The following is a 25,763-nucleotide window of genomic DNA, read 5'->3' on the forward strand; positions in this document are numbered from 1 at the left end:
CATTTCTTGTAATCTAAAATCATTCATGCAGAAAAACACAGAGCTGCTCTTTATCTCTGGGAACAGGCCACTGGATATTTGTTTAATTAAAGCTGACTGATGGAGAGCAGGGAGCACCACTGTTTTCCATATTCTTTCTGGGTTGGGGGTTTGCTTCTGTAGGGGGCAGGAAAAGAAGAAAAAGGGGTTAGATTTGTGTGGCATAATTCAGCTCTCAGCAGACAGGCATCTCTGTTTCAAGATGGTTGTCACCAGTGCTAAACTAGTGGGCACTGATGAGCAACAGCACTGAATGAATATAGAGCCCAAAGGGAAATACAACTTGTCCAAAGGGAAGATAGAGCATTAAAGGCAGTTCTGGGACAGTGTGTGTTCCTTGGCCCTGTGATGTGCAATCTGGGTAGCTACAGAGACTTTAAATTTTTGGATCTTAGCTCTTGTACCCTCTACACCAGTTTTTAAGTGGAGGGAGGCTTGGCTGTTTGGGATCTGTAGTTGTAAAAACCAAAGCAGCATGAGTCAGGAGACCCCTTTGCAGCATAGTCCAACTTCCCAAGAAGCCGGAAAGCAAGAGCTACCTCCTGAGCTGACTAGACAGCTTGTGCTAGCCAGGAGGCTTGGCACAGGCCTCTCTGAAGTTCATCACAGAGCCGGAATTGCTGTGGCTGGACAGTTCATTCACAGATACTCCCTCTGAGGCTGCAGGTGGCTGGCTGGAGGATGCCTCTTGTCAGGAGCAATGTTAAAGACAACTGAATAACAGTCAGTGAGTTGTTTTCTCTCAGAGGAGAGGGGGCTAATAGTTCAGTTGGCAGCATGGGTTACTACTGGGCAAAGCATAGCTTTCTCTGTATTTGAGATAGGTTTGGACTGTCAAATCCTTGCCTCTGGAACATGCATCTCAACTAGACGGAGGAAGGCACTGACAGGCTCAGGCTGTTCCCAGTCCTTCTTTTGCATCCAAGCTTGTCCTTGTCTCCTGCTGCTCCTCCATACACAACTCTGGCAACACTTAACCTCAACAGGCCTTTCAGCATGCCTCCTCCTCTCTTTTAGGCTTCTCTTTTGCACCACACAACTCCTCTTCACTCGCCCTTTCTTCTTGGTGGCTTTTCCCTTCCAAGCTTTCATCAGGGTGCAGCGCTAAACATAATTTGTATGTTTTTAAAGCAATAAATTGGAAACACACAGTTCAACAGTATCCTGACAGACAGGAGAAATCAGCTTGCTTCACAATCACCTCCCTGATCTGCCCACAACAGTGTTTGTTTAGCTGCAGTGCCTGCAATGGCTTGCAAGTGTGAGAAAGGCAAGGTAGAGGACATAAAGGAAGAGACAGAAAGGCAAAAGAGAGAGCCTGGAACCTACCATTTTCATTGGCAGACCATTGCCACCTACCTGAAGTATTGAAAAAGAAAAAACAATTACAGATAAGCACCCCTGAGTAATGAGTCTGAATCAACTGTCACTGGATTCAAGACGTGTCGCCTTCCTCCCTGTTTTTCAAAGGCAAAACAAGCTTCATGCTTTCTGGTGTCTGACTCCTCAGAGGCTGTACATTCAAGGTTTATGTAGCCTTTCTGACTTACAAAGTAAGATTTGTGTAAAAACAGAATAAAAAAAAAAGCAAAGAAAGGCAAAAAATAAACCCACCATCAAAAGTCTTACACTGACTTCAGACAGATAAATAAATATCTCAAGACTCTACAACTGCAAAGGTTGACAGCACCACAGGGGAATGAAATCGAGGTAGTCATCAAAATCCTGCCAGGTCCTTTTGACTCACAACAAAAATAACATCTTACCTGAAGACTTCACAGAGTTAATAAGATACCTGCTTTCCTAGGGCACTTACTTTAGGCTTACAAGTGATAGTAAGCCCCTAGGACACATGCCTTTTGCACCTCGGTGAGAGGTCCTTTGTCCAGGTATAATTACAGCCTCTTCAGGATGGGACCAGGGCCACGTATTCCATAGCAAGTTAAACCTCTCCCAGCCCCTGTCTGGGTAATGCATGCCATGCTGCAAAGGCAAGGGCATGAATTTGCTAGAGATCAGGTATGTGCAGGATCAATAGATGGAAAGGAAGAGGAAAATTAATAAGGATAGTCTCCAAGGTGGAACCCAGTCCTTGGTTTTGTATATTCAGGTAGCATAAAAGAGAAAGATAAGCAAGCTGTAAAAGAAGAATGTAAATAGATCCAGAGCTCCAACTGCTCTTGGGCATTTGGGTAATTCAGATTTCATAGGAGTAATAAGATATCCTTACCTGCTGCCAGTCAGGGGAAGAGTTCACTGCACAGTCTTGGAATGCCCATTTATACCTCATGTACTTACCTCTATCAGGCAGTGTCTGCTCCTCCCTACCTCCCTGGTGGTTTGTCCATGGAAATCACAGCCCATGGATGGGGACTCAAGGATCCCAAATGGCCTGGAGGCAGATCTCTGCTGTGGGGCTGGTCAGCATCTGGTAGTGGTACATAAAAACTACTCCAGATCTTGAGATCTCAGAGGTTCAATAGGACTCTGGCTTATGCAGAAATGCCCAAGTTTAGTGTTAAATGCACATGAGAAATGACGAGAACCAGAGTCAAGAACTGTCTGTGCAGCTGCAGTACTCAGACCACACTGGTTCTCTGAAGAGTGTCTGTGAGATGTTTCAACTTGAAACACCCACAGGAGAGTGAGCCTAGAGTTCTGCAGCTTCACATCACTCTTCCTTTCCCTGTGCCCTTTCACTTTTTCTGTTTCTGTTGTGATAATCAACTAGCAAGGCATTTTATCTACATACAGGCTTCTATTTCTCCATGTGTAATTAGGAATTGGAGCAGTGCATCTGCTGTTCGAATAAAAGAGAACTGTTCATTTAGGGAATTACAATTGAGATTAGAAATGGCTGAAATCTGGGGTGTACATTGTTTGGAAGATTCTATCTGGAAGTTGGTAAAGGGTCTTGCAGATCAAGTTTTATGTGGGGTGGCTGAGGGAACAGGGATGGTTTAGCTGAGGGGAGACCTTACTGCTCTCTACAACTGCCTGAAAGGAGGTTGTAGCAAGGTGGGTGCTAGTCCCTTTTCCCAGGTAACAAGTAATAGGATGAGAGGGAGCAACTTGAAGTTGTACCAGGGGAGGTTTAGATTGGATATCCAGAGCACTGGAACAGGTTGGCCAGCAGGGTTGTGGGGTCTCCTACGTTGGAGATATTCAAGGCCCGCCTGGACAAGTTCCTGTGTGATGTACTCCAGGTTACCCTGCTCTTGCAGGGGGGTTGGACTAGATCATCTTTCGCGGTCCCTTCCAACCCTTGGGATTCTGTGATTCTGTGATATTGGGAAATAATTCTTTCCTGAAAAGGTTGTCAAGCATTGGCACAGACTCTGCATGGAAGTGGTGGGATCACCATCCTGGGAGGCATTTAAAAGACATGTAGATGTGGTGCTTAGGGATGTGGTTTAGTGGTGGACTTGGCAGTGCTAGGTTAATGGTTGGACTCAATGATCTTAAAGGTCTTTCCAACCTAAATGATACTATTACTCTATGATTTAAAAATATGTTGCTGCTTTATCTGGAAGTAGCCTCCTTGTCCCCAGTGGTTTCTGTAGAGATGAAATTCAGTCGGAAATGCCAATCTGGAATACTCCTGAAACCAAGCATGCTGCTCAGGGTGAATGCCAGCTGTAGCCGAATCAGCTGAGAGCCTTGTGCATTTCCACACTGCAGCTGGCGATGTCTGTGACTGCGGAGCCGACTGCCTTGGCACAAGTGCTCCACACCTCTTGGGCTAGCCAGCTCCCAGCATTGCTGCTTTCGGACTTGGGCAGAACAAAAACCTGTGTGGGAAAGCTGATGGCCCCCCTCCCAGGGCATGGCTGCACTAGAGATGTGAAATACGGAGGCAGCCTGCCAGGAAAACCTGGAAGAATCTCTGTCAAACCCAAGATGTTTTCCCCAGGCAGTTTATATTTGATGAGTTGGTGGGTTTATGCAAAACTAAAATTTGATGTGAAAATTCCTGATGGATGGGAGCAGAGTGACATGATGTAGGAGCTGGAGTATTTGTGTGAGCCTGCTTAAACATAGACTCGAATGTGATCCCATCTCTTGCTTCAGTAAAAAGACAACACAAGTGGTTTATGGACACACCGGTCAGAGAAGTGCTTGCCACCTGAGAAGTTTAGATTAGAAACCACCTAGTGAGAGCCAGCAACAACCAGGCTGGCAGGAGAGAAGGGATGTGAGCTGGGTAGTTACACAACGGAAGACAGGAAATGGATTTGGTATGTCGCACAAACTTGTCCTCTCTTTTTCAGCAGGTTGCATGTCAGGCAGGAACTGGGGGCATGGACAGAGGTCAGTGAGGTATAGCTAATGCTTTCATCTTCCCCTGCTGTGTTGTTCCTTCCAATCCTGTTGTTTCTGAGGAAAGAGTCATGTTGAGGATGCACTGGAAGCTAAGGAAGCAGAGGAACTGAGCAGTTTGTTATATTAAGCTAGCTGGGAAGCCGGAAGGAGGCGCCTTGGAATAGTATCATAATTGTCTGTAATTTAACTATCTTTGTGGCCGTGTCTGTCAGATTTTGACACAGACAAAGGTGGTAAGCTTCACGTTTCAGAGTGATATGGAGTGTGCAGGGCCTTTGGAAGATTCTGAGACCCCCATGGCAAGCCAGGAGACTTGGTTTTACTGTTTATGGCTGAGCTAAGAAGATGCAAAAGTTTTTTTAAAAGGAGATGACCCCATTTGAGCCCTTGGTCTCTGCATTAGCACCAAGAACAGAGCTCTAAGTGCTGCTTTCACTGACTTGGGCACAGGGTGATTTTATGCCAGCTGAGGATTGAGCCTGCTTTATTTCCCCTGCTTTTCTTCTCCTTTTATTTTCTTTTCAATTTCCTAGTACTTTCTTCCCACAACACTGTCTCTTTATAGTGACTCCTTTTTACTGATGAAGGTCAGTGTGTTCTGAATTGGTTGTTGGTTTGCACTACCTATAGCACTCAGGGGCCTCCCTGGATCTCGTTTTCAGAGGTGCTAAGCAGCTCTTACTGGGTTCCAATGCTGTTATAAGTGCCCAACACCCCTGAAGACCAGGCTCCTTAAAAATGTTCCCAGGCAAGAGACCCAGAACAAGCTACCAAAGATTAGTGAGCAGTTTTGGAAGTTTATGATCACAGAATGGTTTGGGTTGGCAGGGACCTTAAAGCTCATCCAGTTCCAACCCCTCTGCCATGGGCAGGGACACCTTCCACTAGACCAGGTTGCTCCAAGCCCCATCCAACCTGGCCTTGAACACTGCCAAGGATGGGGAAGCCACAGCTTCTCTGGGCACCCTGTGCCAGTGCCTCACCAACCTCATAGATAGGAATCTTTTCCTAACATCTGATGTAAATCCCCCTTTGTCAGTTTAAAGTCATTCCACCATGTTCGGTCACTACCTGCCCTTGTAAAAAGTCCCTCTCCAGATTTCTTGTAGCCTCCTTTAGGCACTGGAAGACGCAATAAGGTCTCCCTGTGTCTTCTCTTCTCCAGGCTGAACTGAGCCCAACTCTCAGCCTGTTTTCACAGGAGCGGTGCTCCAGCCCTTGGATTATCTTTGTGGCCTCTTTTGGATTCACTCGAACAAGTCCACATCCCTCCTGTTTTGGGAGCCCCAGAGCTGAACACAGTGCTTCAGGTGGGGTGCCATGAGAGCAGAGTAGAGAGGCAGGATCACCTCCCTTGACCTGCTGCTCACACTCCTTGTGATGCAGCCCAGCACACGGTTGGTTTCTGAGCTGCAGGCACACACTGCTGGGTCATGTTGAGCTTCTCATCACTGGACACCCCCAGGTCCTTCTCCTCAGAGCTGCTCTACAGCCTCTGCCCAGCCTGTATTTGTGCTTGGGATTGCCCTGGCCCCTGTGCAGGACCTTGCACTTGGCCTTGTTGAGCCTTGTTGAAGTTTGGTCTAGGATTTTTTCCTTTGGATGAATTCTGCTGCCTTTCTTATGTAATAAACACATGTTAGCCTTTTGTTTTTCATTTTGCTCAGGTTTGTTACTTCTTAGGGTTTTGCTTTCCTTTTGTCTTCCACATGCCATTGTCTCAGCCTCCCCCCCCCACCTGTGCTTGTTCTGTCAGATTTCTTCTACTCTTTCTGGTAATGCCCAGTGCTGATTTGCTGAGGCCATTTCTGTGCTCTAGAAAGGTTTCAGGAGAAATGTCTGCAGAGTTAATTTAGCCACTGTCAGCAAAAAATCTCAACTTTTTTGCATTACAATGTATAGGAAACATATCTAAAGAGATTTTCTGTCCCAGAAGAAATAGAAGTTAGAGATAGGCAAAATTGTTTTTCATTAGATGTATGGGATCATGAGACAGATACTGATAGAAGGAAGACTTTTTATCAGGTCACATTCCACCCTATTCTCTCCAGCTTGACAGCAGCAGCAGCACAGGTAAGGTAGGGGAATAGAATTGTCAGTCCCCTTCTCTCCTGCTCCCACCACCTCGGAGTGCAAAATGTTCATGTAAAATAATCAGGTCCTTCAGCTTCATGGGGAGTCTCTGTTCCCTTGCAACAGCCCTGGGAAAGGCATTCCCCCCTGAGTTTCCTGCTGAGTGAGCTGAACACTGACCTGCTGTGGTTTGGTTTTTTCTTACAGGAATGAAACTGTTTTACACCAGTTCTGCTGCCCAGCAGCTGATGCAGAGCAGAAGCCTTCATCTCCAGACTCCTCGCCAAGGTGGGAAATTACTGTCAGCATGACCTTTTCTTCTCCATCCCCTATTTCCTTATCATCCATCACTAATCACCCTGCCCCAGACAACACTCACATATTATCACGCCGATCCTCCTCCATCCTCCCTTATGTCCCATGTCCCCAGCACTGCCATCCCTCTCTTTTCCCTCCTAGAGGTTACTGTTTATACTGTTGTGTAATTGCTCAGAAACTGCCTCTGGCCTCCACTCACACACCTCCAAACACATACTTTCAGACTCTCTTCAAACATCTACTTCAATCACCCCACATTCACGCTTGTATCTTCTCTTACATTTCTGCATCACTTTAATACCAGCATATACATGCTTCACTCTTCTCCTTCCAAGTAGTTATCCCATATAAAGTACCTGGACACACACCAGTATAGACCCATAACCTTTAAGCTACAGCAGAAGTCACCAAACAAACTCAGGGTTCTGTCTCACACCCTGAGCATGCAGTTTTACGTTTGTTGAAATAAATGGTCTGAGGTTACCCATGAAGGTCAGTTACAGACAGATACTGTTAACTGTCACCAGCTTGTATTCAGTGAAGCCCCACTGGCAGTTGTCATAGCTCTCCCTCATCAGTGAATAACATCAGTGCCAAGACCAAGGGGTCCAAGGAGCTCTAAAAACACTTGAGATGCACATACTGCATATAGTTTCTATGCTTGGCCTTGCACCTCTCTTCTTGTTATCTCCTTCTCCTCTCACTACTTCTTACACCTTCATCTCACAGACCTACTCCTTCTTCTCAGGCCTCATCACCCTTCTGTCAACAGCAAACAGGTTTCACTTCACAGATTTCCCTCCTCACACTGCTAGACTCTTACATCTGACCTTTGGCATCTCTATGAGAAGCCTGAGTTACTGGGGAGGGCTGTGGATGGAACTGGGCATTGAATTGCAATAGGGAGGCTACAGCATTTTAGAAATGGTATTTCTCTAGTTTGTTCTGCTCTGTGAAGCAGACTGTGGTTTCTGTTTCCTTCCAAGGGAAGTGTGAGTGCTGGACAAGTGTGAAGAGAACATTGTATATATGTGTGTGCTGAAATATAGTGTTCAGCCACACTCAGAGACAAGCAGGACCACTCCTGACCATTTGTGTATGAACATGTATGAAGCCCTATGATGTCTGTGCTGAGGGCTTTCAAGCACTACTAAAGTGTGCATGACAGCCTTGTGGGACATCTGCAGCTGCACCTTTGTGGTAGGTGTGGGGACGCTGGTGAGGAAGAAGAGGAGACAGCAGAGATTTCTGTGGTAGGGACAGCTGCCTCTCCCTTGGATTTCTGAAGAGAGTGTTGGTTGTGTGCTCTGTTCTGTCTGAATCCAGGCTCAATTTTGCCATAGTGTTCTATCATCATACCCTGCTCCTTGACCCTGCCCCATTCTTCTCCAGCCTCTATCTTATGTCTGATCAGTTCCCTTAGTTTCTAGCATTTTCTTATCCTACAATAAGTATACACCTACAGTATTCTAAGCTGTTACACCTACAGTGTTTTAAGCTCTAGGGTTCCTTTTGTCAGGCCTCTCTTTTTTTCCCAGTGACTCCCAAAGGCCCTCCCCATCCCTTGAACCTGAGTTTTCCTGCCCTCCTTGTGCTGGGAACCACCAAATTTCTCAGCTGGGGTTTGGCAGGTAAATTAAAGAGAAAGTAAATTGTTTCAGTCACTTAACAACTCTGGCAAGTCACAGGCAAAGGTGAGTCTGAGCCAGGAAACTCAGGAGTGGGGATGAATGATCATGACCCCTTTCATTGTTAAGTGATTTCTCATACCTATCTATGCCTGTCCATTTTATATCTTCTGTAGCTTGTACCACTCTGCGGGCCACCTGCTTTACTTAGTTTTTTCCCCAAGGCTTTCTCTTGTCCTCTACATTTCTAGTGCCCTGTAACCCCAACAGTAGTCCTTAATCTGTGTGTGACACAATATTCTGTGTAGAGTCATAGAATGGTTTGGGTTGGAAAGAACCTTAAAGCTCACCCAGTTCCAGTCCTCTGCTGTGGGCAGGGACACCTTCCACTAAATCAGGTTGCTCCAAGCCCTGTCCAGCCTGGCCTTGAACACTGCCAGGGATGGGGCAGCCACAGCTTCTCTGGACAACCCGTGCAGTGCCTCTCCACCCTCACAGTAAAGAACCCCTTCCTATAGAGATAGAGGTGGTTGAAGCCACTGTGGCTGTTTGAAGGTAAGAAACAGGTACACAGAATTTTTGCTTTTTGAAACAGAGCAGCTTTTGTATGCAATCTCCCTATGTGACTGTCTCAGGTGAGAAGAGCATCCCTACTTCCCACACCGTGCAGAAGAAAGGCAGAGCACATGCAGGACTTCTATGAGAAGCTTTATGCTGGCCAGAAAACACATTCAAACCTGTGACAGGTTGTGACATCACCTATGGGTTTTCTTCATATCTGAAGTTACGTACACAGTGCAGCAAGGAGGGTAAAAAAGTGGCAGAGAGGGAAAAACACAGGGTCACTGTGGAGCTGACATCCATAGCTGATAGCTATGCTGCTCTGGAATGGCTCAATATGCTCCTAGAAGAGGCTCATCAGATCATTTACAGAGCCCGTCACTCTGCTCAAATCATGAACAGGCTCCCCTTTGACCCAAGGCAGAACAAAAGTCAATCAGGACTGAAATATGTGGGTCAGACAGCTTGAATAGGCAATCAGTTCCTGGGTGAGCAAGGCACATCCCTAAATAAGCTCATCAGGGCTCCCGATGTGAGAGCCTGGGATGCAGGGGCTCCCTGTGCAGCTCTCCTGAGCCCCGCTGAATGGACGGCCAGTCACAAGTGATGCTGTGGTGAATTTGATAAACCAGCTCGGGTTTATTCTTTCTTTTCTCCTTCCATGATGAGGCGTTCCCCTAAATGAGATAAATCCTGTCAGAACTGATGCCACTAATAACCATCAGCAGTCTAGTTTTAATTAGAGTTTGCTTCATTAATGCCTCAACTCCTCTCTGCGCAGCAGATTAAATAATGTACTTTCAGCTCATTTACACAAACCCCCAAACTGCAAGGCTGAGCTGCAATCCTTTAATTAAACAGCCTGGCTGATCCCTACCACTGCCTCGGCTCATCAGTCTAAGCCGATTAAAGAGAATAGGGACTAATAAAGAGCATAAACAGGGAAGTGACTCTCGTCTCTTCAAGGGACTCGGAGACTCCAATGGTGATCAGCTGCTCTACCAGAAATCTTGCCTCAGCCCACATCACTTCCTTCTGGGACTTGCAGGAATGGTCCAGCTTTCAGAAATCCTTTTGGAGACTGAGGGAACTTGAGCGGCAGGAGGGTGACACAGTGGGGAAGGTAAGGATGAAGAGGGGCATTAAGGGAGAAAGAAGAGTGACTGACTGCTGGAGAGACCAGCAAAAGCAGCCATACAGCCCAGGTGTGGGACAAAGAAGGAGAAGGAAGCACAAGGCATAACAGTAAGGGGTTGGCTGTCAGGATCAGTCTGGGACAGAAGTTTGTCTCTGCTTGTAGTTTGTGATGGTCATTGTTGTTCTCATGTGGTCTTCCTTACTGTTTGTCCTGCAAGATTTCAGATGCTTTCTTTGCTGCCTGTCAAGCTAAAAATGGCTTGACTTTACCTGGGTGGGAATGGTTAGGAACATGTCAGTGTCTAACCACTCAACAGAGGCCAATTCAATTAGGCAATTGCAATTATACCCGTTTGTATGTTCTGCTTTGCTTCACTGACTGCCACAAGCAATTCCAGCCCCTCTCTGTCCTCCAGCATGTGAATTCCTTGTAGGGGGGGTTACAGCTCTATGACTTTAGCGATGTGAATTTCACATCTGTCTGCTTAGCTGGGTTGCACCAGCAATCAACAAGACTGGTGCTGTAGGCCATGAGTATTAGGAGACAGATTTGATCTCAGAATCTATCCCCATGAAGCTCAGAGCCAAAGTACAGTATGAGGTGGTGGCAGTAGCAGGCATATCCCTGTTGCTGGACTCTTAGGACTTCCCCATTTCAAAGCATAGTGTAAATCCTGGACATGGACCACTGTTGTCTCCACTGGACTTGTACACCTCTGGCTTCATGACCATAACCCATCTTGGAGCTTGGGCTTCCACTGGGGATGCCAAAGATCAGATTGAGGGGAATGAGGAGACTCCATGGATGGCAGTGGAAGCTAGCCTTGCTTCTTTATTGAGGTTCTGATTAGAGTGTGATTTAGCCAAACCCTATAATTTCATAAAGCAACTGCTTTCTTGCTGGCTTCTGCCTGTTAACGACAGGGTTTCATTCTAGGGATTTGAATAGCCTAGTAATTGCATCTCCCAGTCTCATACAGTGGAGACTGGCATCCCAGAACAATGACCTTAAATGCGTCCAGCAGCAGCCCAGCTCTAATGGGATTACATACCATTTTCCTTTGTGGGAGGTAATAGGGCTGAGATGAGAAAGATTTGTTTCTATTAGAGTAATGAGAGGAAATGATGGAGTCACAATTGGAAGGAACAGTATATTCATTCAGTTGCCTTTCATAGGCCTTTCGGAGCCTGCCTCTGGCTTGCCTGCAGTTCTGAATAGGAAATCAGCAGAAAATCACCCCTGCTCCAGGGATGGGAGAAGTTCTACTCTGGCGATGGACACAGGGATAGCATTGGAGGGTTTAAAGATAATGTCACAGAGGAGACTGAATGGGATCTGCGTGCATTTGTATGAAGGGCAGGATTGGATCCCAGCTGGCTCTTTGGGAAAGGAGGATGTTCCACCTGCATTTGTAGGACAGAGAAGGTCCTTCCTATCTGGAAGAAGCGCAGATGAGACCTGACCAGCAGGTCGTGTTTTAAGGCAAATGAGACAGAGTTCTCCCAGGAAGAGAAGGTGTCAGGGATCTGAACAGAGTGTTCTGGAAGGGCTTGGAGGAGGAAAAAACATTTCTGGAAACATCTCTGGAAAACTTGGGCAAGCTCATCTCTTCCCACTTTCCTCACTTTCCAGTAGGGAGACTGCTGCTTAGATCAGAGTTGAAACACAGTTAGTGCAACCAGCACATATTTACTTCATGACTACAGACCAATTAAACTTTAACTCAATATAGTTTAGACTTCAAACAGCTGTGTACTCATTTCTGAAGTGCCTGCTGGATTAGTCACCATCACGGACTGGTTACTGCCTGCCATGACAGCACCAGTTAGTGGTAAGGAGACATGTAAGCCCTTGGCTATATCTTCAAGCCAGCCTTCCTCGCAGCTCTGGTGAAATTCCCTCTTGCCCCAGTTCTGACTTATCAAAGTACTGAAATGGAAATACGTGTTCTTGCTGGAAGAGGTGCTTAGTGCTTGTTGCTCCAGTTTTGTATGTGGGAGGATGAAAAGTGGAAGGACAGATTTTGAACAGTTCTTTGAAATCAGACATTCAAAATTCTTTCTTCCCAGCTCTCCGAGTACGCTACACACCAAACAGAACTTGGTAACAACCAGGTCTGAATTAATTTACTTCTGGAGGTCTGCTGTCTCTGGCTCTTCATTTTTCTTTACCTAAGCTCTCTGTTTCCATTGAACATACATTTATTCTTTCTCCTGTGAGGTCATGCTGAAAGGCATTGGCACAAAAGAGCCATGAATATTATCTACTGCACAGTCACAGCATCATGTCCTTCTTTGACTCCACACTGCCGTGGTCCAGGAGCACCTCTACTCCCAGTACAGCTCCCTCTTTGCCCTTGGGTCCTCTAACAGTTAGATTCTTCTGAGAAATCCACAAGACTTTGTTTGATTTGTGAATGCAATACCCCTTAAGGCTGAGGCCCATGGAGCTGGTGAGAACTGAACTGCTCTCCAATTCAGTTCTCCTTTTAGATCCCACTGAAACATCTTGATAAATAGGTGGGAAATGATGACTTTCCACTAGTATCCATCACACTTCAAGCATTACAGAAAAACAACTGACCTACCCAGCATGTTTTCTGAACTTGTAAAAGATTGACCTTGCCTGACAGAAAAATGGAAATCCAGCTCATGAAATGGGAAATTGGCCTTTCTGGCTTAGGATTGATGGCAGGATATTGGATATATAACTTGGAGGTCAGTGTTTCCTTCCAGCTCAGAGGTACTCAGTGTCTCTGGCCCAGGTATGAAACATGATAATGATTCTAGTCTGTATCAAATCAGGTCTACAACCTACCACACAAAACAGCATAACAACTCAGTCTAATTGGCCCCCAGCTGGCAGTGCCAAGTGCAACCTCCTACAATTAGTGGACCATGGGGGCTGAATTCTCTGATTCTTAATGGAGAAAACTCCAAGTCAGATTTACAGCATCTGGACATGCCAGTTTAAAGCAAGCCTCTACATCCAGGGTCTGTGCCTTGTGTGCTCTGAAGACAACTTCATATCCAAAGCTCTTCAATCGGACTTCTTTCATTTGTGCTAAAGTCTTCCACAGCACTGTTTTTTAAAACACAGAGGAGAAGTTTGAGCAGCGTTTCTGCTTTGTTAGCACATCCTGTTTGTGCTTCTTTTCTCATTTCTTTTCTTTATTGAGGTCACAGGCATGAAGAGAGGATTTTTTCTGCTTCTTAACAGCTCATCTACTTCTTATTCTTTCCTCCCTGTAGATTTAATAATCCTGTTCAAGATATTATGATTGGAGGTTGTGGGGATGCTGCAGACAGGCAGAGATGGGTCAGCAAAGTTTGTGTAAATATTCCCTGTGCTCACACTTGTCAGAGTTTTGATTTTAGTCTGACACAGAGATGTGGGTGAGAAGTGATTTCTAGACCCAGATTTGAGCTCTTCCTAAACTTGGGAGTCTGTAGATCCCTTGTTTTTTATGGGTGTTTTGTACAGGCAGAACTAGCAGCCTTAATTGCTTTGTAGGAAACGAGGTCCAGAACCACAGAGGTATTTAGAGCATGTAGGTTTAGGGGAAATACAGAAACACAATTATAAGCAAAAAATGTTTTCAAAAGCATACTTAACAACATAGTTACCAACAACCTTGGGAATCTCTTGCAGGGAGGTATAGTTGGCAATTCTTCTGGTACTATGACCTGGGAGGAATGGCTCTTTCTGGAAGCATCCAAAGAAACAGGAGGTGAGTTTCAGATGCAGCATCTCAGTCCTGTTAAGGAGATCCAGTAGGACATTTTGACACTATCTGTCTCCCACACAGGCATTTCTCTGCTTCTCTCCAGCAGCTGGTGCAGCCACTTTCAGGCAAGTTTGGAGAATATGAAGGTGAGGAAGTACAGTGAGGAATAGATGGGCTCTTAATGAAAAAATACTGCCTCTGTCAACATCTTTTTTCAGGAAGGAGGAAGATCGCAGGAGAGAGGCCAAGGAAATCCCATCTGAAGTATCCTCTTTTGAATGTAAAGATACTCATCAGACACTGATGAGAGCCTGAAGCTGTATTCAGCCATTGGCTAGCCACGTATTTTTCCAGTCCTTCCTTCTTCCCTGTTGCTTATAAGGGTCCTGCCCTAGAGGAATTTGGACTTGGATTCAGGTGCTTTTCTCCCACATGTGATAGCACTTGCCATTTCTTGGGCCACAGCAGGGTAATGTCAATAAAAAAGAATCAATCGTAGCCAACCTTACAGTTGTGAGAGGCACTTTTAAACAGTTATTAAGGCGAGCTAGTTGCTTTAATACTAGGCATGGAGACGATCCTCACGTTCTCTCTCCTACACAGCAAAGAATTCCCTGCCCATAACATGACAACTTCTTAGTACCAGCAGAATGCAACATAAACACCTGCTGTATCCCGTGGTTTTTGTGTGATAACACCACAGAGACACATGAGAAGAGGCTATGCCAGCTTTGGAAATAGTCCTGTATCTAAGCACTGGAAAACGGGCACAGACAGTTGATAAAGTGATAGCAGATGGACCATAGTGGAGCTCACACCATTCATTCTAATCCTCTACTGAAATCATCAGACCTGATCTGCAACAGTCAAGATGCCCCCACCACCAAAATTTGGTCGTTCGAGATCTTTTGTGCACAGAGGTGTATTCTGTTGAACTTGACACGTGTCTTCTGTGGACCCTCTGTCCACACACTTGTTGCTGGCTTACAGGGCAGAAAACAGAGAAGGCAAGAGATGGAAAAAAAGAGCCACTGAGGAATAAAGGGAGTCAAACTGACCCCAACAAAGATAACATGGCTACAGTAAGGAAAATGGGTTGGAAGCTTGTTACACAGAGAAGGATGATAGGAGAGAAGGAGCAGGAAAAGTAGGAAGGTAAAAACCAGTCAACGAAAGAAGAGAGGGAGTAAGAACATATGAACATATGAAAAGGAGATAAAGGAGCAGGTCTCTTGGTTGTAATATTCCTGCTCATGCCAGCATTCATTAGCGATGACGGCAATGAGTCTCTGGCCTTTTATTACACTTTTTTTTGTAGTGTAATGTCAATCCAAAGGTTTTTTGTCTTTTTTGTGCTCTGCAACATTAACTCATTCCTATGCAGGTTCGTCTTCTGACCATCCCATTGGACAGGCTCTGGGCTGAAATACAATAAGCTCTCCTTTTGGAAAAGCACATCTGTGCTCCAGAATTCCTTCTTCTCCATGTGGCCCTGGCAGGCTCTGTGAATAGCTGTATAGCTGAGGGAGAGGGTGCATAAGGCTGTGGGGGTGGTCACTGGAAGGGGGAAAGGAGGGAGGAATGCTAACCATGCTGTTTCTGTCTTGGTCTTCTATCTTGGTTCATCCTAGATCTGAACACACTGGCAAAGTTAAAATCCGGATCGTATCTGATTTCCTAAAGCTGGTGAATAGTGTTTGGACTGTCTGTATTGAGGATGGTGATTTGAGGCTGTGTTACTCTTCATGTTGGGGAGGATCAAGCTTCCTTCTTGGTTTGAAACAAGCAGTGACCTACTGGGCTGCAGTGATCTTAAGAGACAAAATAGCCAAGATACTTGAGAACAGAAACAGAACTTATCTGGGTTAAGCAAAGATGTTTCTGTGAAGTGGATCAATCACTGCTTCAGAAATCAATTACCCCAGTCCCTTGGGAAGGAACCCAGGGTTGCAGTCTATCCTAGGGTCTGTCGCAACAGGTAGAAAAAGAACACAACAGAAGCCCTTGCTTAGGTCTATCAGTGCCAAGAGTTGTGTCCCTCAGCCAGCTCACAGGCAGATGGAATAGGAGAGCAATGGGCTGAAGGGATATTGCAAGGTTTCCTTGCCTCTTGCCTCATAGAGGCTTTGCTGCCTCCCAGCCCTGAATTCATCTCATTTTAGCAGTGAAATTCTATCTTATCTTCTGCATGATTGCACCGGCAGGCTTTTGTCAGCGAATTTGGTAATGTTCAAACCTGCCTCAGGGGTGAGGAGCCCAGAGATCTGAGTCGAAGTGGCAGAAAGACTGCTGCTGAGAAGCCAAGTTTCTCTTTCCCGGGGTGCTGAGCAGGCAGTTACACTAATGCAGGATGCCATCTGTTTTTCCCTTCCCTAAAAGGTCATGTTTACTAAACATTGCAGAGGCAAAAGAGGTCTGGGGTTAAGGTAACAGTAATTAAACCCTGATGAGCAAGGTCCCCCTATGCCTTCACTGTCCACTTGGTTCTTTTCACACCTCCGTGTTAAGCATAGGTGCCCTGTCGACACCGCCACAAGTAACTTCCCCTGCAGTGACAGGCTGTGGGACCTCCTCTTAGTCTAACCTGCAGAGACAGCAGAGCAGCCAGCCTGGGGCTTCAAGCACTGAGGTGTGATGGGCAGCTGAGAAATGGGAGGTACTTCCTAAACCGAGCCCTGTGCTCCTGCATGGCTGGGAAAGGAAGAGAATAGAGGGTGACCTGAGTGTCATTCTGAGGTGTCACTCAGGCACACGTAGGAACTATAAGAAAAAACCTGTGCAACAACCACAGTACACAGCACAGCCAGCATTGCACCACAAACACCGTTTCTCCTGCAGTGAGAGCTGCCTTAGGCATTCCAAGTCACCCTCTGGAGGAACCTGTCTGTCTCCGTGAAAAAACAGAGGTCCTGGTCCTCAGCTGGCTGAAGTTAGCCACAGAGAGCCTGGCCACGTACAGGCATGAGTAAAGTTAGCTCCCATAGTGCTGTTCCGTAGCAAAAGGCACAACAACACAACAATGTGGGAATTACACAGCACATAGGGATCATGTTTAAATACCAAATTTGAAATCAAAGCCCTGACTTTGTCATGTTGAACACTGTAGGACATGAGGTTTTAGCTACTGTTATTACATTTTCTGTCTGCTTAATATACATCTCACCAAAGCCACTCTCAGCAATGTTGAAAAGATATTGCCTGTTTTGGTCTGTGCTAAAGGATGTTAAATTTCATTCATTTCCAGTATATTTACCATACTGTGCTGTCAAATCTATTTTACAGGTGTGTGTGCCAGCCTTTTCATGAAACAATTAATACATTCTGGGATGGGTAATAAACTTGGCTAATTATCATTAAATCCTCTTGGGTAAAACTAGTGTGAGAAGATGGCTTGATGCCACTGCCTTGCAAGGTGTTACGTGAATGTAGACAAAATCAGAATCTTGTTCCTATATTTGTCTGTGTTGTGGAGACTGTCTGGGAAAGCTGCAGCTTGGCTGGCAGGGGATGATTTGCCAAGATCAAGTTCCAAGTTCCCTGCCTCTCTGGCAGGATAGACTTCTGCCTTCTATCATTTTCAGCATGCTTCCAGAGAGCATTGCCTCCAAGTCTCCTTAAAACCTGAGCTTAAAAGCAAATCAGAAGCAATTCTTTAGTACTCGGGCCCCCAGCATGTCAGAAATTGCTGAACCTTGAAAAGATCCCATAATATATTACCAAGCCTGTCTTAGCCATTTTTCCATTGAATTCTGATCAACCCATTCACCATATGTTATGGGTGTCCTCAGGGAACATTGAAATGAAATAAACTGAAAAGGCACTTTGGACCCTGCAAAATCAGCAATTTATTTATTTGCTTTCTGATCAGGGGAAGGAGACAGGATGGGGGAAATGCTGACATGTCTTAAGACGGAGGGAGCACAGGTTCTTGCAGACCTGGGGTCTGAACTCTGTTATCTTGGCATTAGCTAATGACCTCTTGTTCTAATTCTCCCTATAGCACTTTGTAAGGGTTTTTTATTCTAACATCCCTGAAGCTTTGAAGTCTTGTGTGGCTCTCATGCCATGGTAATACTAATCACAGCACTTCAGAGCAGCGTATGTACAATAACCAACTGACCCTCATAAAGAGCCCCGTGAAATGGATTCATAAATTTTTGTGGTCCTTCACAGCTAGTCTGTGTAGTCTTTGCCTCAGTTACAGGTCACAGTCCTGCACACTGACCTTGAATACTATGAAGAAAGTGTTTGGTAAGTTATACATGGGAAACGGCAATGTGGTCTTCTGGAGTGACACAGGGAGACAAACAGGAGGTGAGATCAGCTGCTGTAGTACTTTTGTAACACCTCACACCCACAGCTTCCCCCTGTACAATTAGCTAGATCTTGTTGCATAACCACTATACCTGCCAACAGGGCATCTGAGCATCCTCTTCTTGAGTGACTGGTTTCTTACACTGCTGTCCAATTCCAGAAGAGACATTGCTGGTTTTGTTATTCTGCTGTTGCCTTCATTCATATGGGATAATTTTGATTCTATGAGAAGGAACAAAGAGATAAGTTTTGTGTCTTGACCATATGGGAGTTGTGTAGCTCTGGGGTGATCAGTGAGAAAGCTCAGTTTTAATTTCTTACAGGACTAACATTACTGTCCTTGAGTAGCTCTCCTGACCCTAGAGCCCCATTTAGTCACTCAGCTACCCTGTAATCACCTTTGTGAGAGCTCTGAAAATTACTCATAAGACCATGAACTGATCCTGCTATTTGACAGCAGTGCAATGGAATGTAATAGCTGGAGCATCCAACTTCTGTGTTCCTGCCTACTGGTCTAGCTTGAAATTGTCTTGAAATATTTGGGGGAAGGGGCTGTATGTTCTTTCTCAAGTCATCAGGTATGGGAATGTGCCTGACAGTCAAGATCCAACAGATAACCATAGTTCATCTCCACAGCTGGCAGTTAGAAGCACAGATCCTTACCAAGGTGGAAATGTGTCTTTCCAGCAGCAAGGAGATGGTGAGGTGCATGCAAGGAAACGCACCATCCTGATGCTGTAGGAGCTGAAGATCAGTCAGATCTGTCCCATGACAGAGTATGGTACAACAGTTCATCATGGGGAACTGATACTGCTAGGAATGGGCAGATGGGCTTCTCTGGTTTGGTAATGTAATTATCACTGGTTTGGGCTTCAGGTTTCCAAAATACCAGGAAGGGAGAAAAAGTTAAGTCATAAAAACCCCCTTTTTCCTCTGTCATCTCTGTGCATCCTTCCCTCAGTGGACTCCTTATAGAAATTCTTCTTGAGAAATTTGCAAATAGAAGCTAAAGATTAGAAGCCTCGCTTGCGCATACTTATGGGTGCCCAGCTGAATTGTCTCAAAATATGGTGAGAGCTTTTTCACCATCCTGCTTTATTGAAACAAATACTAGGATTCAGCACAGAACCCTCATATCCCTGTTTTGAAAGGCTAGACTAGCTATAGTATTTCATTTAAGCCCTCAGTCAGACTGCAGTCACCATTTTTGTTAACAAAACTGGTTTCTGTCTGCAGAAGGCATATGCAACTTAGCAGTGCAAAAGTAGCAGGAGATATCTGAAACTTGCGAGATGCTTTCTACAGCAGGTGGAATCTATTTGTAATAATAACTAAGCTTGTTACTATGGGTTATAAAAGTCATGTTGGAATGAATATCTAGGATGAACAGAACAGCTGAATTTGTAGTCTTTGTTTCTATCTGATTGTGAGTGATTTACATTAGCATTACAATTTTCAATCAATCAGAAGTCAAAGACATTACAAACCTTCCCTACCTGATTGCACAACTAGCAGAAAATTGCTTCATTATCATGCAAGAGTAGCTGTAAAAACTATGAAGGGTGGTGGTATATGATACTTTAGGACAGCAAGTGAAGAACACTGATTACAGCTGAAACTGCAGGAGGGATCCTGGGATGCAGAACTAAATTAACCTAGTTGGAGTCTGTCCAGGACACTGGGATACATACCTTAGACTCTGCGTGGGACTTCTAATTATTACAAGTGGTCTGAGAAATTTTCTCATCCAAGAAATAGAATGTGCAATAGTTCCGTTCCCTTCCTTCATCCTACAGCCAGGGAGGTTGGCTGCCTGGCCAAGGGAAAGTAAGTGTATCCCCATAGTTACAATAGCTTCTGAGGCATCACTTACTAACAGAAACTGCTCTGCCAGTGCTGTTCTATGCCACTCAGGACAGAGGTTAAAAATCAGCATCATTAAGGTTTTAGCCTCTATTTCACTGCCGCATCAGTTTCGATCTCTAGCCGCATGTTTTGCCTGCCATATGGAAGCTTCAGCAGTCACTCGATAACAGAGAATAGGTCTTCCCACAACACTTCCTCAGAAACAGGTTCAAGATCGAGTAAACCTATGAAGAATATAGTGTGGTAAGTGGAACCATAGAGCTGTAATGCCAACATTCAGGCTGCTAAGCACACTCTGTCTTTGCCCCTTTTTTCTATTGCTTGTAAGTCACTAAAGTTTGCCAGCTGAAAATGGAATTTGCAAGGTTTGATCTCTTGCCCAAAGGTGAAGTAGGTTTGTCTTTCATTTTTGGAGATTTCTTTTTTCCTACTATGTAGAAGTGGTTCATCCATTTATTTTCCTCACAAAGGAACATGTAGAAACTATTCCCACTTCAGCAAGAGTGTTTTCTATTGCTTTCTGAACAGCACAACAGTCAAACAAGCAGGGGGTTAGAAAGTTTACATTTAGCCTAAAAGCAACTAGCTGAAAAATGCCTTTGAGTGCTTCAGTAGAATCTGATTTTGATTTGAGCGAGTTTTGACCCTCAGAAAATTCCACACATAAGCTCAATACATTCATTATTGTTGTATTCATTGGGCTCAGAGGAGGAAGGCAAGGTTATACTGCATGTACATGTGGTTAGTGTATGTCCTTATCCTAGCACAGTGTCTTTAGGAGCTTCAGTACTCACTGTGAGTGGAAGCACTGCTTCTCATGCATCTGTGACTGAATGTGCACTTGGTGCTTGCAGTCTTAGGACCATCCTGTGTCTTCAGTAATAACCTAAATGCCTAATGAGGCTAAAGGGGGCTTCTGAGTAATTTGGGATGGTCCAACTACCTCTGCCTCATTGGCCAGGCTAAGAATCTGGTCCAGTGAGGATACCTAGGGTCAGACAAAGCCTAGACATCAATGGGCAGGTCCTTGGTGATGAGGCAGGTCCAAGGTCAAGCTGTGGAGTCAGCAGCCAGATCAAGTTGGTCCATGGCCATGGAAAGGGGAAGCCTGTGGCAGAGCTGGAGACCAGTAAGCTTACAGTGTTGTTGGGGCAGGGGCTGAGTGCTCCGAGCTGGGCTGAAAAGGGGAAACTGTGCAGGGGATATTTGAGGGGCCCCAGGTGATGCCAGTCAGGCCATTAAAGTCTAGTAGTGCAGTAAGGACCTTGACAAGGCTTTCCAGAGAACCAGTCTCCAGGGAATCTTCAAGTCCAGAGATACTCAAAGATTGACTTGAGATGGACCATATGTGTCTGAAAATGGCCCTGCTTCGAGCAGGGAGTTGAAGTAGAGACCTCCAGCCTTCAGTCCCAGCCTGGGTTGTTCTGTTATTTGACAAAGCCTGCTGGTTTTTCTTCTATATTATCAGCGCATCCGGGATATCCTGTCACTATGAATGTTACTCACTCAAACTTTAAATTGTGTGTGACAGAAAGCTAAATAGGTAGCATACACTAGGCATGATGTACAGCCTTACAGAGTGATGAGCCTGAATGCTGCAAACTCTTATGCACACACTTCACATTCTACCATCAGTCAGTGGAGGCCCTCAGAAAAATAATTAAGCATATGTGCAAGTGTTTGGAGCATATCCAAACGAGGATATCATCATCATCATGACATGAAGAAATATTTGCTGGCATTTAGAGCCCATTCATGCTCCAAGGGAAGTCAGCTCTCTAGCTCTCTAGTCTACTGTCTCAGGCCCTGACCTGCCTTAAAGAAAGTCTGTGTGCACTGTGGCCTTGACTCAGCAGAGCAATTTGGGGTATGTGTCTTGCTGAATCAAAGCTTATGCACCTAGCTGAAATTGCTTTGTAGGACACAGTCCGATTCCCGTGAAACACTTGTGAGGCTTTTGGCATTCACTTAAATGAAAACATGATGGAAATCTGTGTCACCTGGTCACCCCTTGAGCTGGGAATAAAAGTTAAAATGAGAATGGATAGAACAGAGGCTGCCAATATAAATGGTACAGTGTGAGCCATAGGGGAAAAGGCTTTTATTAATGTTTCCTGCAATGTGGATGGACATAGAACAGAAGGAGTTAAAAATGAGTACATTCTTTACATGTACATCTCTGGAAAAAGAGTGTTCAATTTTATAGTATCAGGAATAGAACAAGGAAAGAATTTATGAGGTGTACAACCGAAAAGGACAGTTTTATGCCTCATTTTAATGGTGGTGTTTCCTGATTGATGAGCATGCAGATATGTCATTTTAATATGCTTTGACAAAGTTGGTTATATAACATTTATGTATGAGACTGGTTTCTTCTGTGAATTTACTTTTGAAATCTTAACTGGTGACTACATGTGTGTGTATGAAAGAAGAAACTTTTTGCCTTTAAATGCTTCATCTTCCTTAGTTGTGAAGTTGTGGTACTGCCTTTGGCTCAGCAGACTTGGAGACCTTCTAGAAACTGTGGGAATATTTCTAAATTTGGTTGCTGAATCTGCTCATCAGAAGAGCTACCACTGGAGAGAATAAATTTCATTTTAAGGTACTAGGAAGTACACAAAAGTGCTCTGAATCTTAGGAGCCAAAGTCTATTTGCAGTTAGAAGACTTGGGCTCTTAAGTGCTTACAGCACTTCTGAAAATGAGACTTAAATGCTCCTAAGTAATTTGGGTACTACAGAAAATCATATCTAATTTCCCTGATTTTGTGCTGACATCAACACCAATCATAAAATGATTTGTTATCTAGATGGTGGCAGAAACTGGTCGCATGTGCAGCAAATCCAAGAGAAGGAGATATGATTCAGAAGTGAATTAAATAATTGAATGGTGTTTAAATACAGGAGGCAGCACACATCCTTGGCTTCAGTGGTTCTGTAGTAATTATTTCCAAAGCAGATGTTGCTCTCAGCTAAACACTCCTCCCCTGGAAAACAGTGGAGCTGTATCCATGCAGACTGGCCTGCACACTCCTGGAAATCCTAAGTTATTCCTCTGTGGCCACTGGAAGGAGACTAACATAACAACAAGCACACACTCCAATGCTTCAAACAGTCCCCCAGAATACCAAAACCTTGTTCAAAATTGTGTGATTTTGGAGAATATTTGGGAAGAGAGGTTAAGGACAGACTTTCTCATCACTTCAGTGGATCAGATGTATGCTAATCCCATGCTGCCTGGAGCAGCATGTCAGGTCTCTTAAGAGTGCACTGTTGTCAGGCCCTGGTTTCACACGATTACTGCTGTGGCTGACAGGAGGAAAAGGGGTTTTCCTTTCTGCACAGGATCTCAGTGGTACCGCAGTCTATGGGTCAGAAAGAAACATCTTTCATGGAAGCTCTGCAGTCTGCTATGGGTGTATTGTAGACATGCTTTAAAGAGTCAGGACCTCAGGGCTGGCTGACTGTTAACCTTTATACTCTCAGCTCTCCAAAAGTTCCTCTGGAAACTGCAACATTCAGCTGCCTTTGCCCCATTTCCCACATGCCCTTAGAAATTCCAGGACAAAACTGGATCCTTGGGATCCAGGCTCCATGCCAGATGGAATTCTGGGATGCACAGGGAGATGCTGAGCAATAGGCAGCAAGGGCACAGGGGCAGTAGCTGCTATAGAGAGCAGAAGAGGTGTCCGTAGGCTGTGGCACCACCTCCAAGGGCAGCACTGGGCAGCTTCAGGAGTCTCAGGACTGGCACATACCATGTGTGCAGGACAGGAGCCTGCTGTCAGGGAGAGAGGGATCAGAGCTTTGGCTGCATCAACCTAAAGTCCTGATCCGTCACTGAGAGAGACCCCTCACAGCCCAGGCTCCTCTAACATTTAGAATACAGCTCAGTGCCTGAGTATGGCAAGCAGCAATAAGCATAATCATACATACAATATAATAAAACCAAATAAACCAAGCGAAACGTTGCGTTTTGTTCACAGTGACGATCCCAGCGGTTCCACAAGCAAGAAAGCCGGGTGTGAAACGGAGGATCCGAAGGAGGCCGGCAGACAGAGTGGCCAGGAAGGCAGGTCCGACACCCAGACGCTAAAAGCCCAGCATGCGGAGCTCCAAGAAGAGCAGGCAGCGGGGTGTTCCCCTCTGGTGCAGAAGGCGAGCCTCCACCACACGGGCTCCCCAGTGAGAGTGCAGCGCAGCAAAGGGACGGCCTCGTGTTCCCATGCAGCTGCCTCCGATTATGAGCTCTCCCTTGACCTAAAGAATAAACAGGTACAGGGGCTTCCTCCTCAGGCTGTGGGAAAAGGGGACGGGATGGGTGGGATTGCATTCACACTGTGGTGGGACATCTTTCAGCAAATACCTTAGCCCTTTGTTCACCTGAGCAGGCCTGGCCCTTTTAGCTCCGTGGGGCTGATGGAGGAAGTAGCTTCCCCATTCTGACTGCAGCACCCTTTCACTCAAACCTGCTGGGCTGTTCTACCCAGTGCCTGGGTTCTGTGGTCCAACATGGACACAGATACTCCGTTGCCACTGTAGGCTTAGAGCTGCAGGCAGTCAGGAGCTGCAGCATCCAGAGATACTGCCTTGCTCACAAGCAAACAATGCCTGTAGGGCTCCCAGCGACTGGTCCCAAAAGTCCTCCTTCATGGGAGAGGTCTCCAAGAGCTGTCTTTTCTTCTTGGATCATGCTCGGCAGACCCCCAGTGCACTTCTGCTTTAGTCTCTTTAAAGCATGAGTTTACAGGGGTAGAGGGATTTATTTAGTGAGTGTCCTGCAGTGTCTACCACGATTGTTTGGGTAATGCTACCATTATTGCCTTCAATCCAGTGATGAGTGCTGAAGAGACAGGCAAGTTTACCAGGCTGAAAGTGATTAAATTCTGGAAGCTGCAAGCCTTACTTCCTGTGCCTGAGGCTACAGCCTAGCTCCATATCACAAGTGTACCCATCTCAAACTGCATCTCCTCATGGGCTCTCAGCAGGAGACTGCAAGACAGGGGCTAATAGCAGCTGGTCTCCTCATTCAAAAACAATGAGGTGGAAAGTGCCCCACTTCTCTGCAGATTACAGCCCAGGAGAGGTCCTGTGCAAAACAAAACCCAAAGAATATGGTTTCTGACTTTTCCCTGGGATGGCGGCTCAACCAGAGGCTGTTTAATATGCAGACCCTGTGGTATGTGAGATGAGGAGGACAAGCAAATGCTAGTGACAGTGTCCAGATTACGTTCAGTTGGAGAATTCAGTGGGAGCTGTGCTATTGCAGATGAAGGGTCTCAGCTAATGAGTTTCTCACAGAGAAGCTGCTGCTTTAGGGACATCTCTCAGCCACTTCCCTCAAGGCATTGCTGCTGTCCCTAAACATATATGTCAGATCAATGGACCAATAAATTCCTGAGCAGAAAAGAGACCTTGGCTCTTTAGCTCCGTCTTTCTTAAAATGCTGCATACTCAATTCAGACAGAATTCTTGCTTCACACAAGGAAAAGAAACAAGAGAAACCAATTAACTGGCCTCACAAACTAATGTGACATGTCTTCAGGGTGGGTCAGACCTCGGCTGCTATATCTGGGCTTAGCTTCCTCAATGTCCTAGAGCTACTCTGATTTGTCCTGGGGAGTGTCTGTCCTGTGTTATTTTAGCATTAAGGTCATGTTGTCCTATCACTGTTCTTGCAGCAGAGGCCAGACCTGCCCTGGATGCATGTGAGACAGAGAGACATGTTAGCTGCTCATTCATTAAATTCTGGTGCCTTGCAATACTGACCTTGCAGGG

The 25,763-nt window shown here is 45.4% G+C and overlaps 1 protein-coding gene across 3 annotated transcripts in view; it reads left to right on the forward strand.

Moving 5' to 3' along the window:
- Window positions 1-25,763, forward strand: part of IQSEC3 (IQ motif and Sec7 domain ArfGEF 3) — a 98,431-nt gene that overhangs the window by 38,322 nt on the left and 34,346 nt on the right. For all 3 annotated transcript variants that reach the window (XM_034063107.1, XM_034063106.1, XM_005144380.3), the window contains exons 2-3: window positions 6,643-6,723; window positions 23,972-24,260. In XM_034063107.1, coding sequence (XP_033918998.1) covers window positions 6,643-6,723; window positions 23,972-24,260 — 370 coding nt within the window. The remainder of the gene's footprint in view (window positions 1-6,642; window positions 6,724-23,971; window positions 24,261-25,763) is intronic.

Source organism: Melopsittacus undulatus, chromosome 5, assembly GCF_012275295.1.
Source record: "Melopsittacus undulatus isolate bMelUnd1 chromosome 5, bMelUnd1.mat.Z, whole genome shotgun sequence".
NCBI lineage: Eukaryota > Metazoa > Chordata > Aves > Psittaciformes > Psittaculidae > Melopsittacus > Melopsittacus undulatus.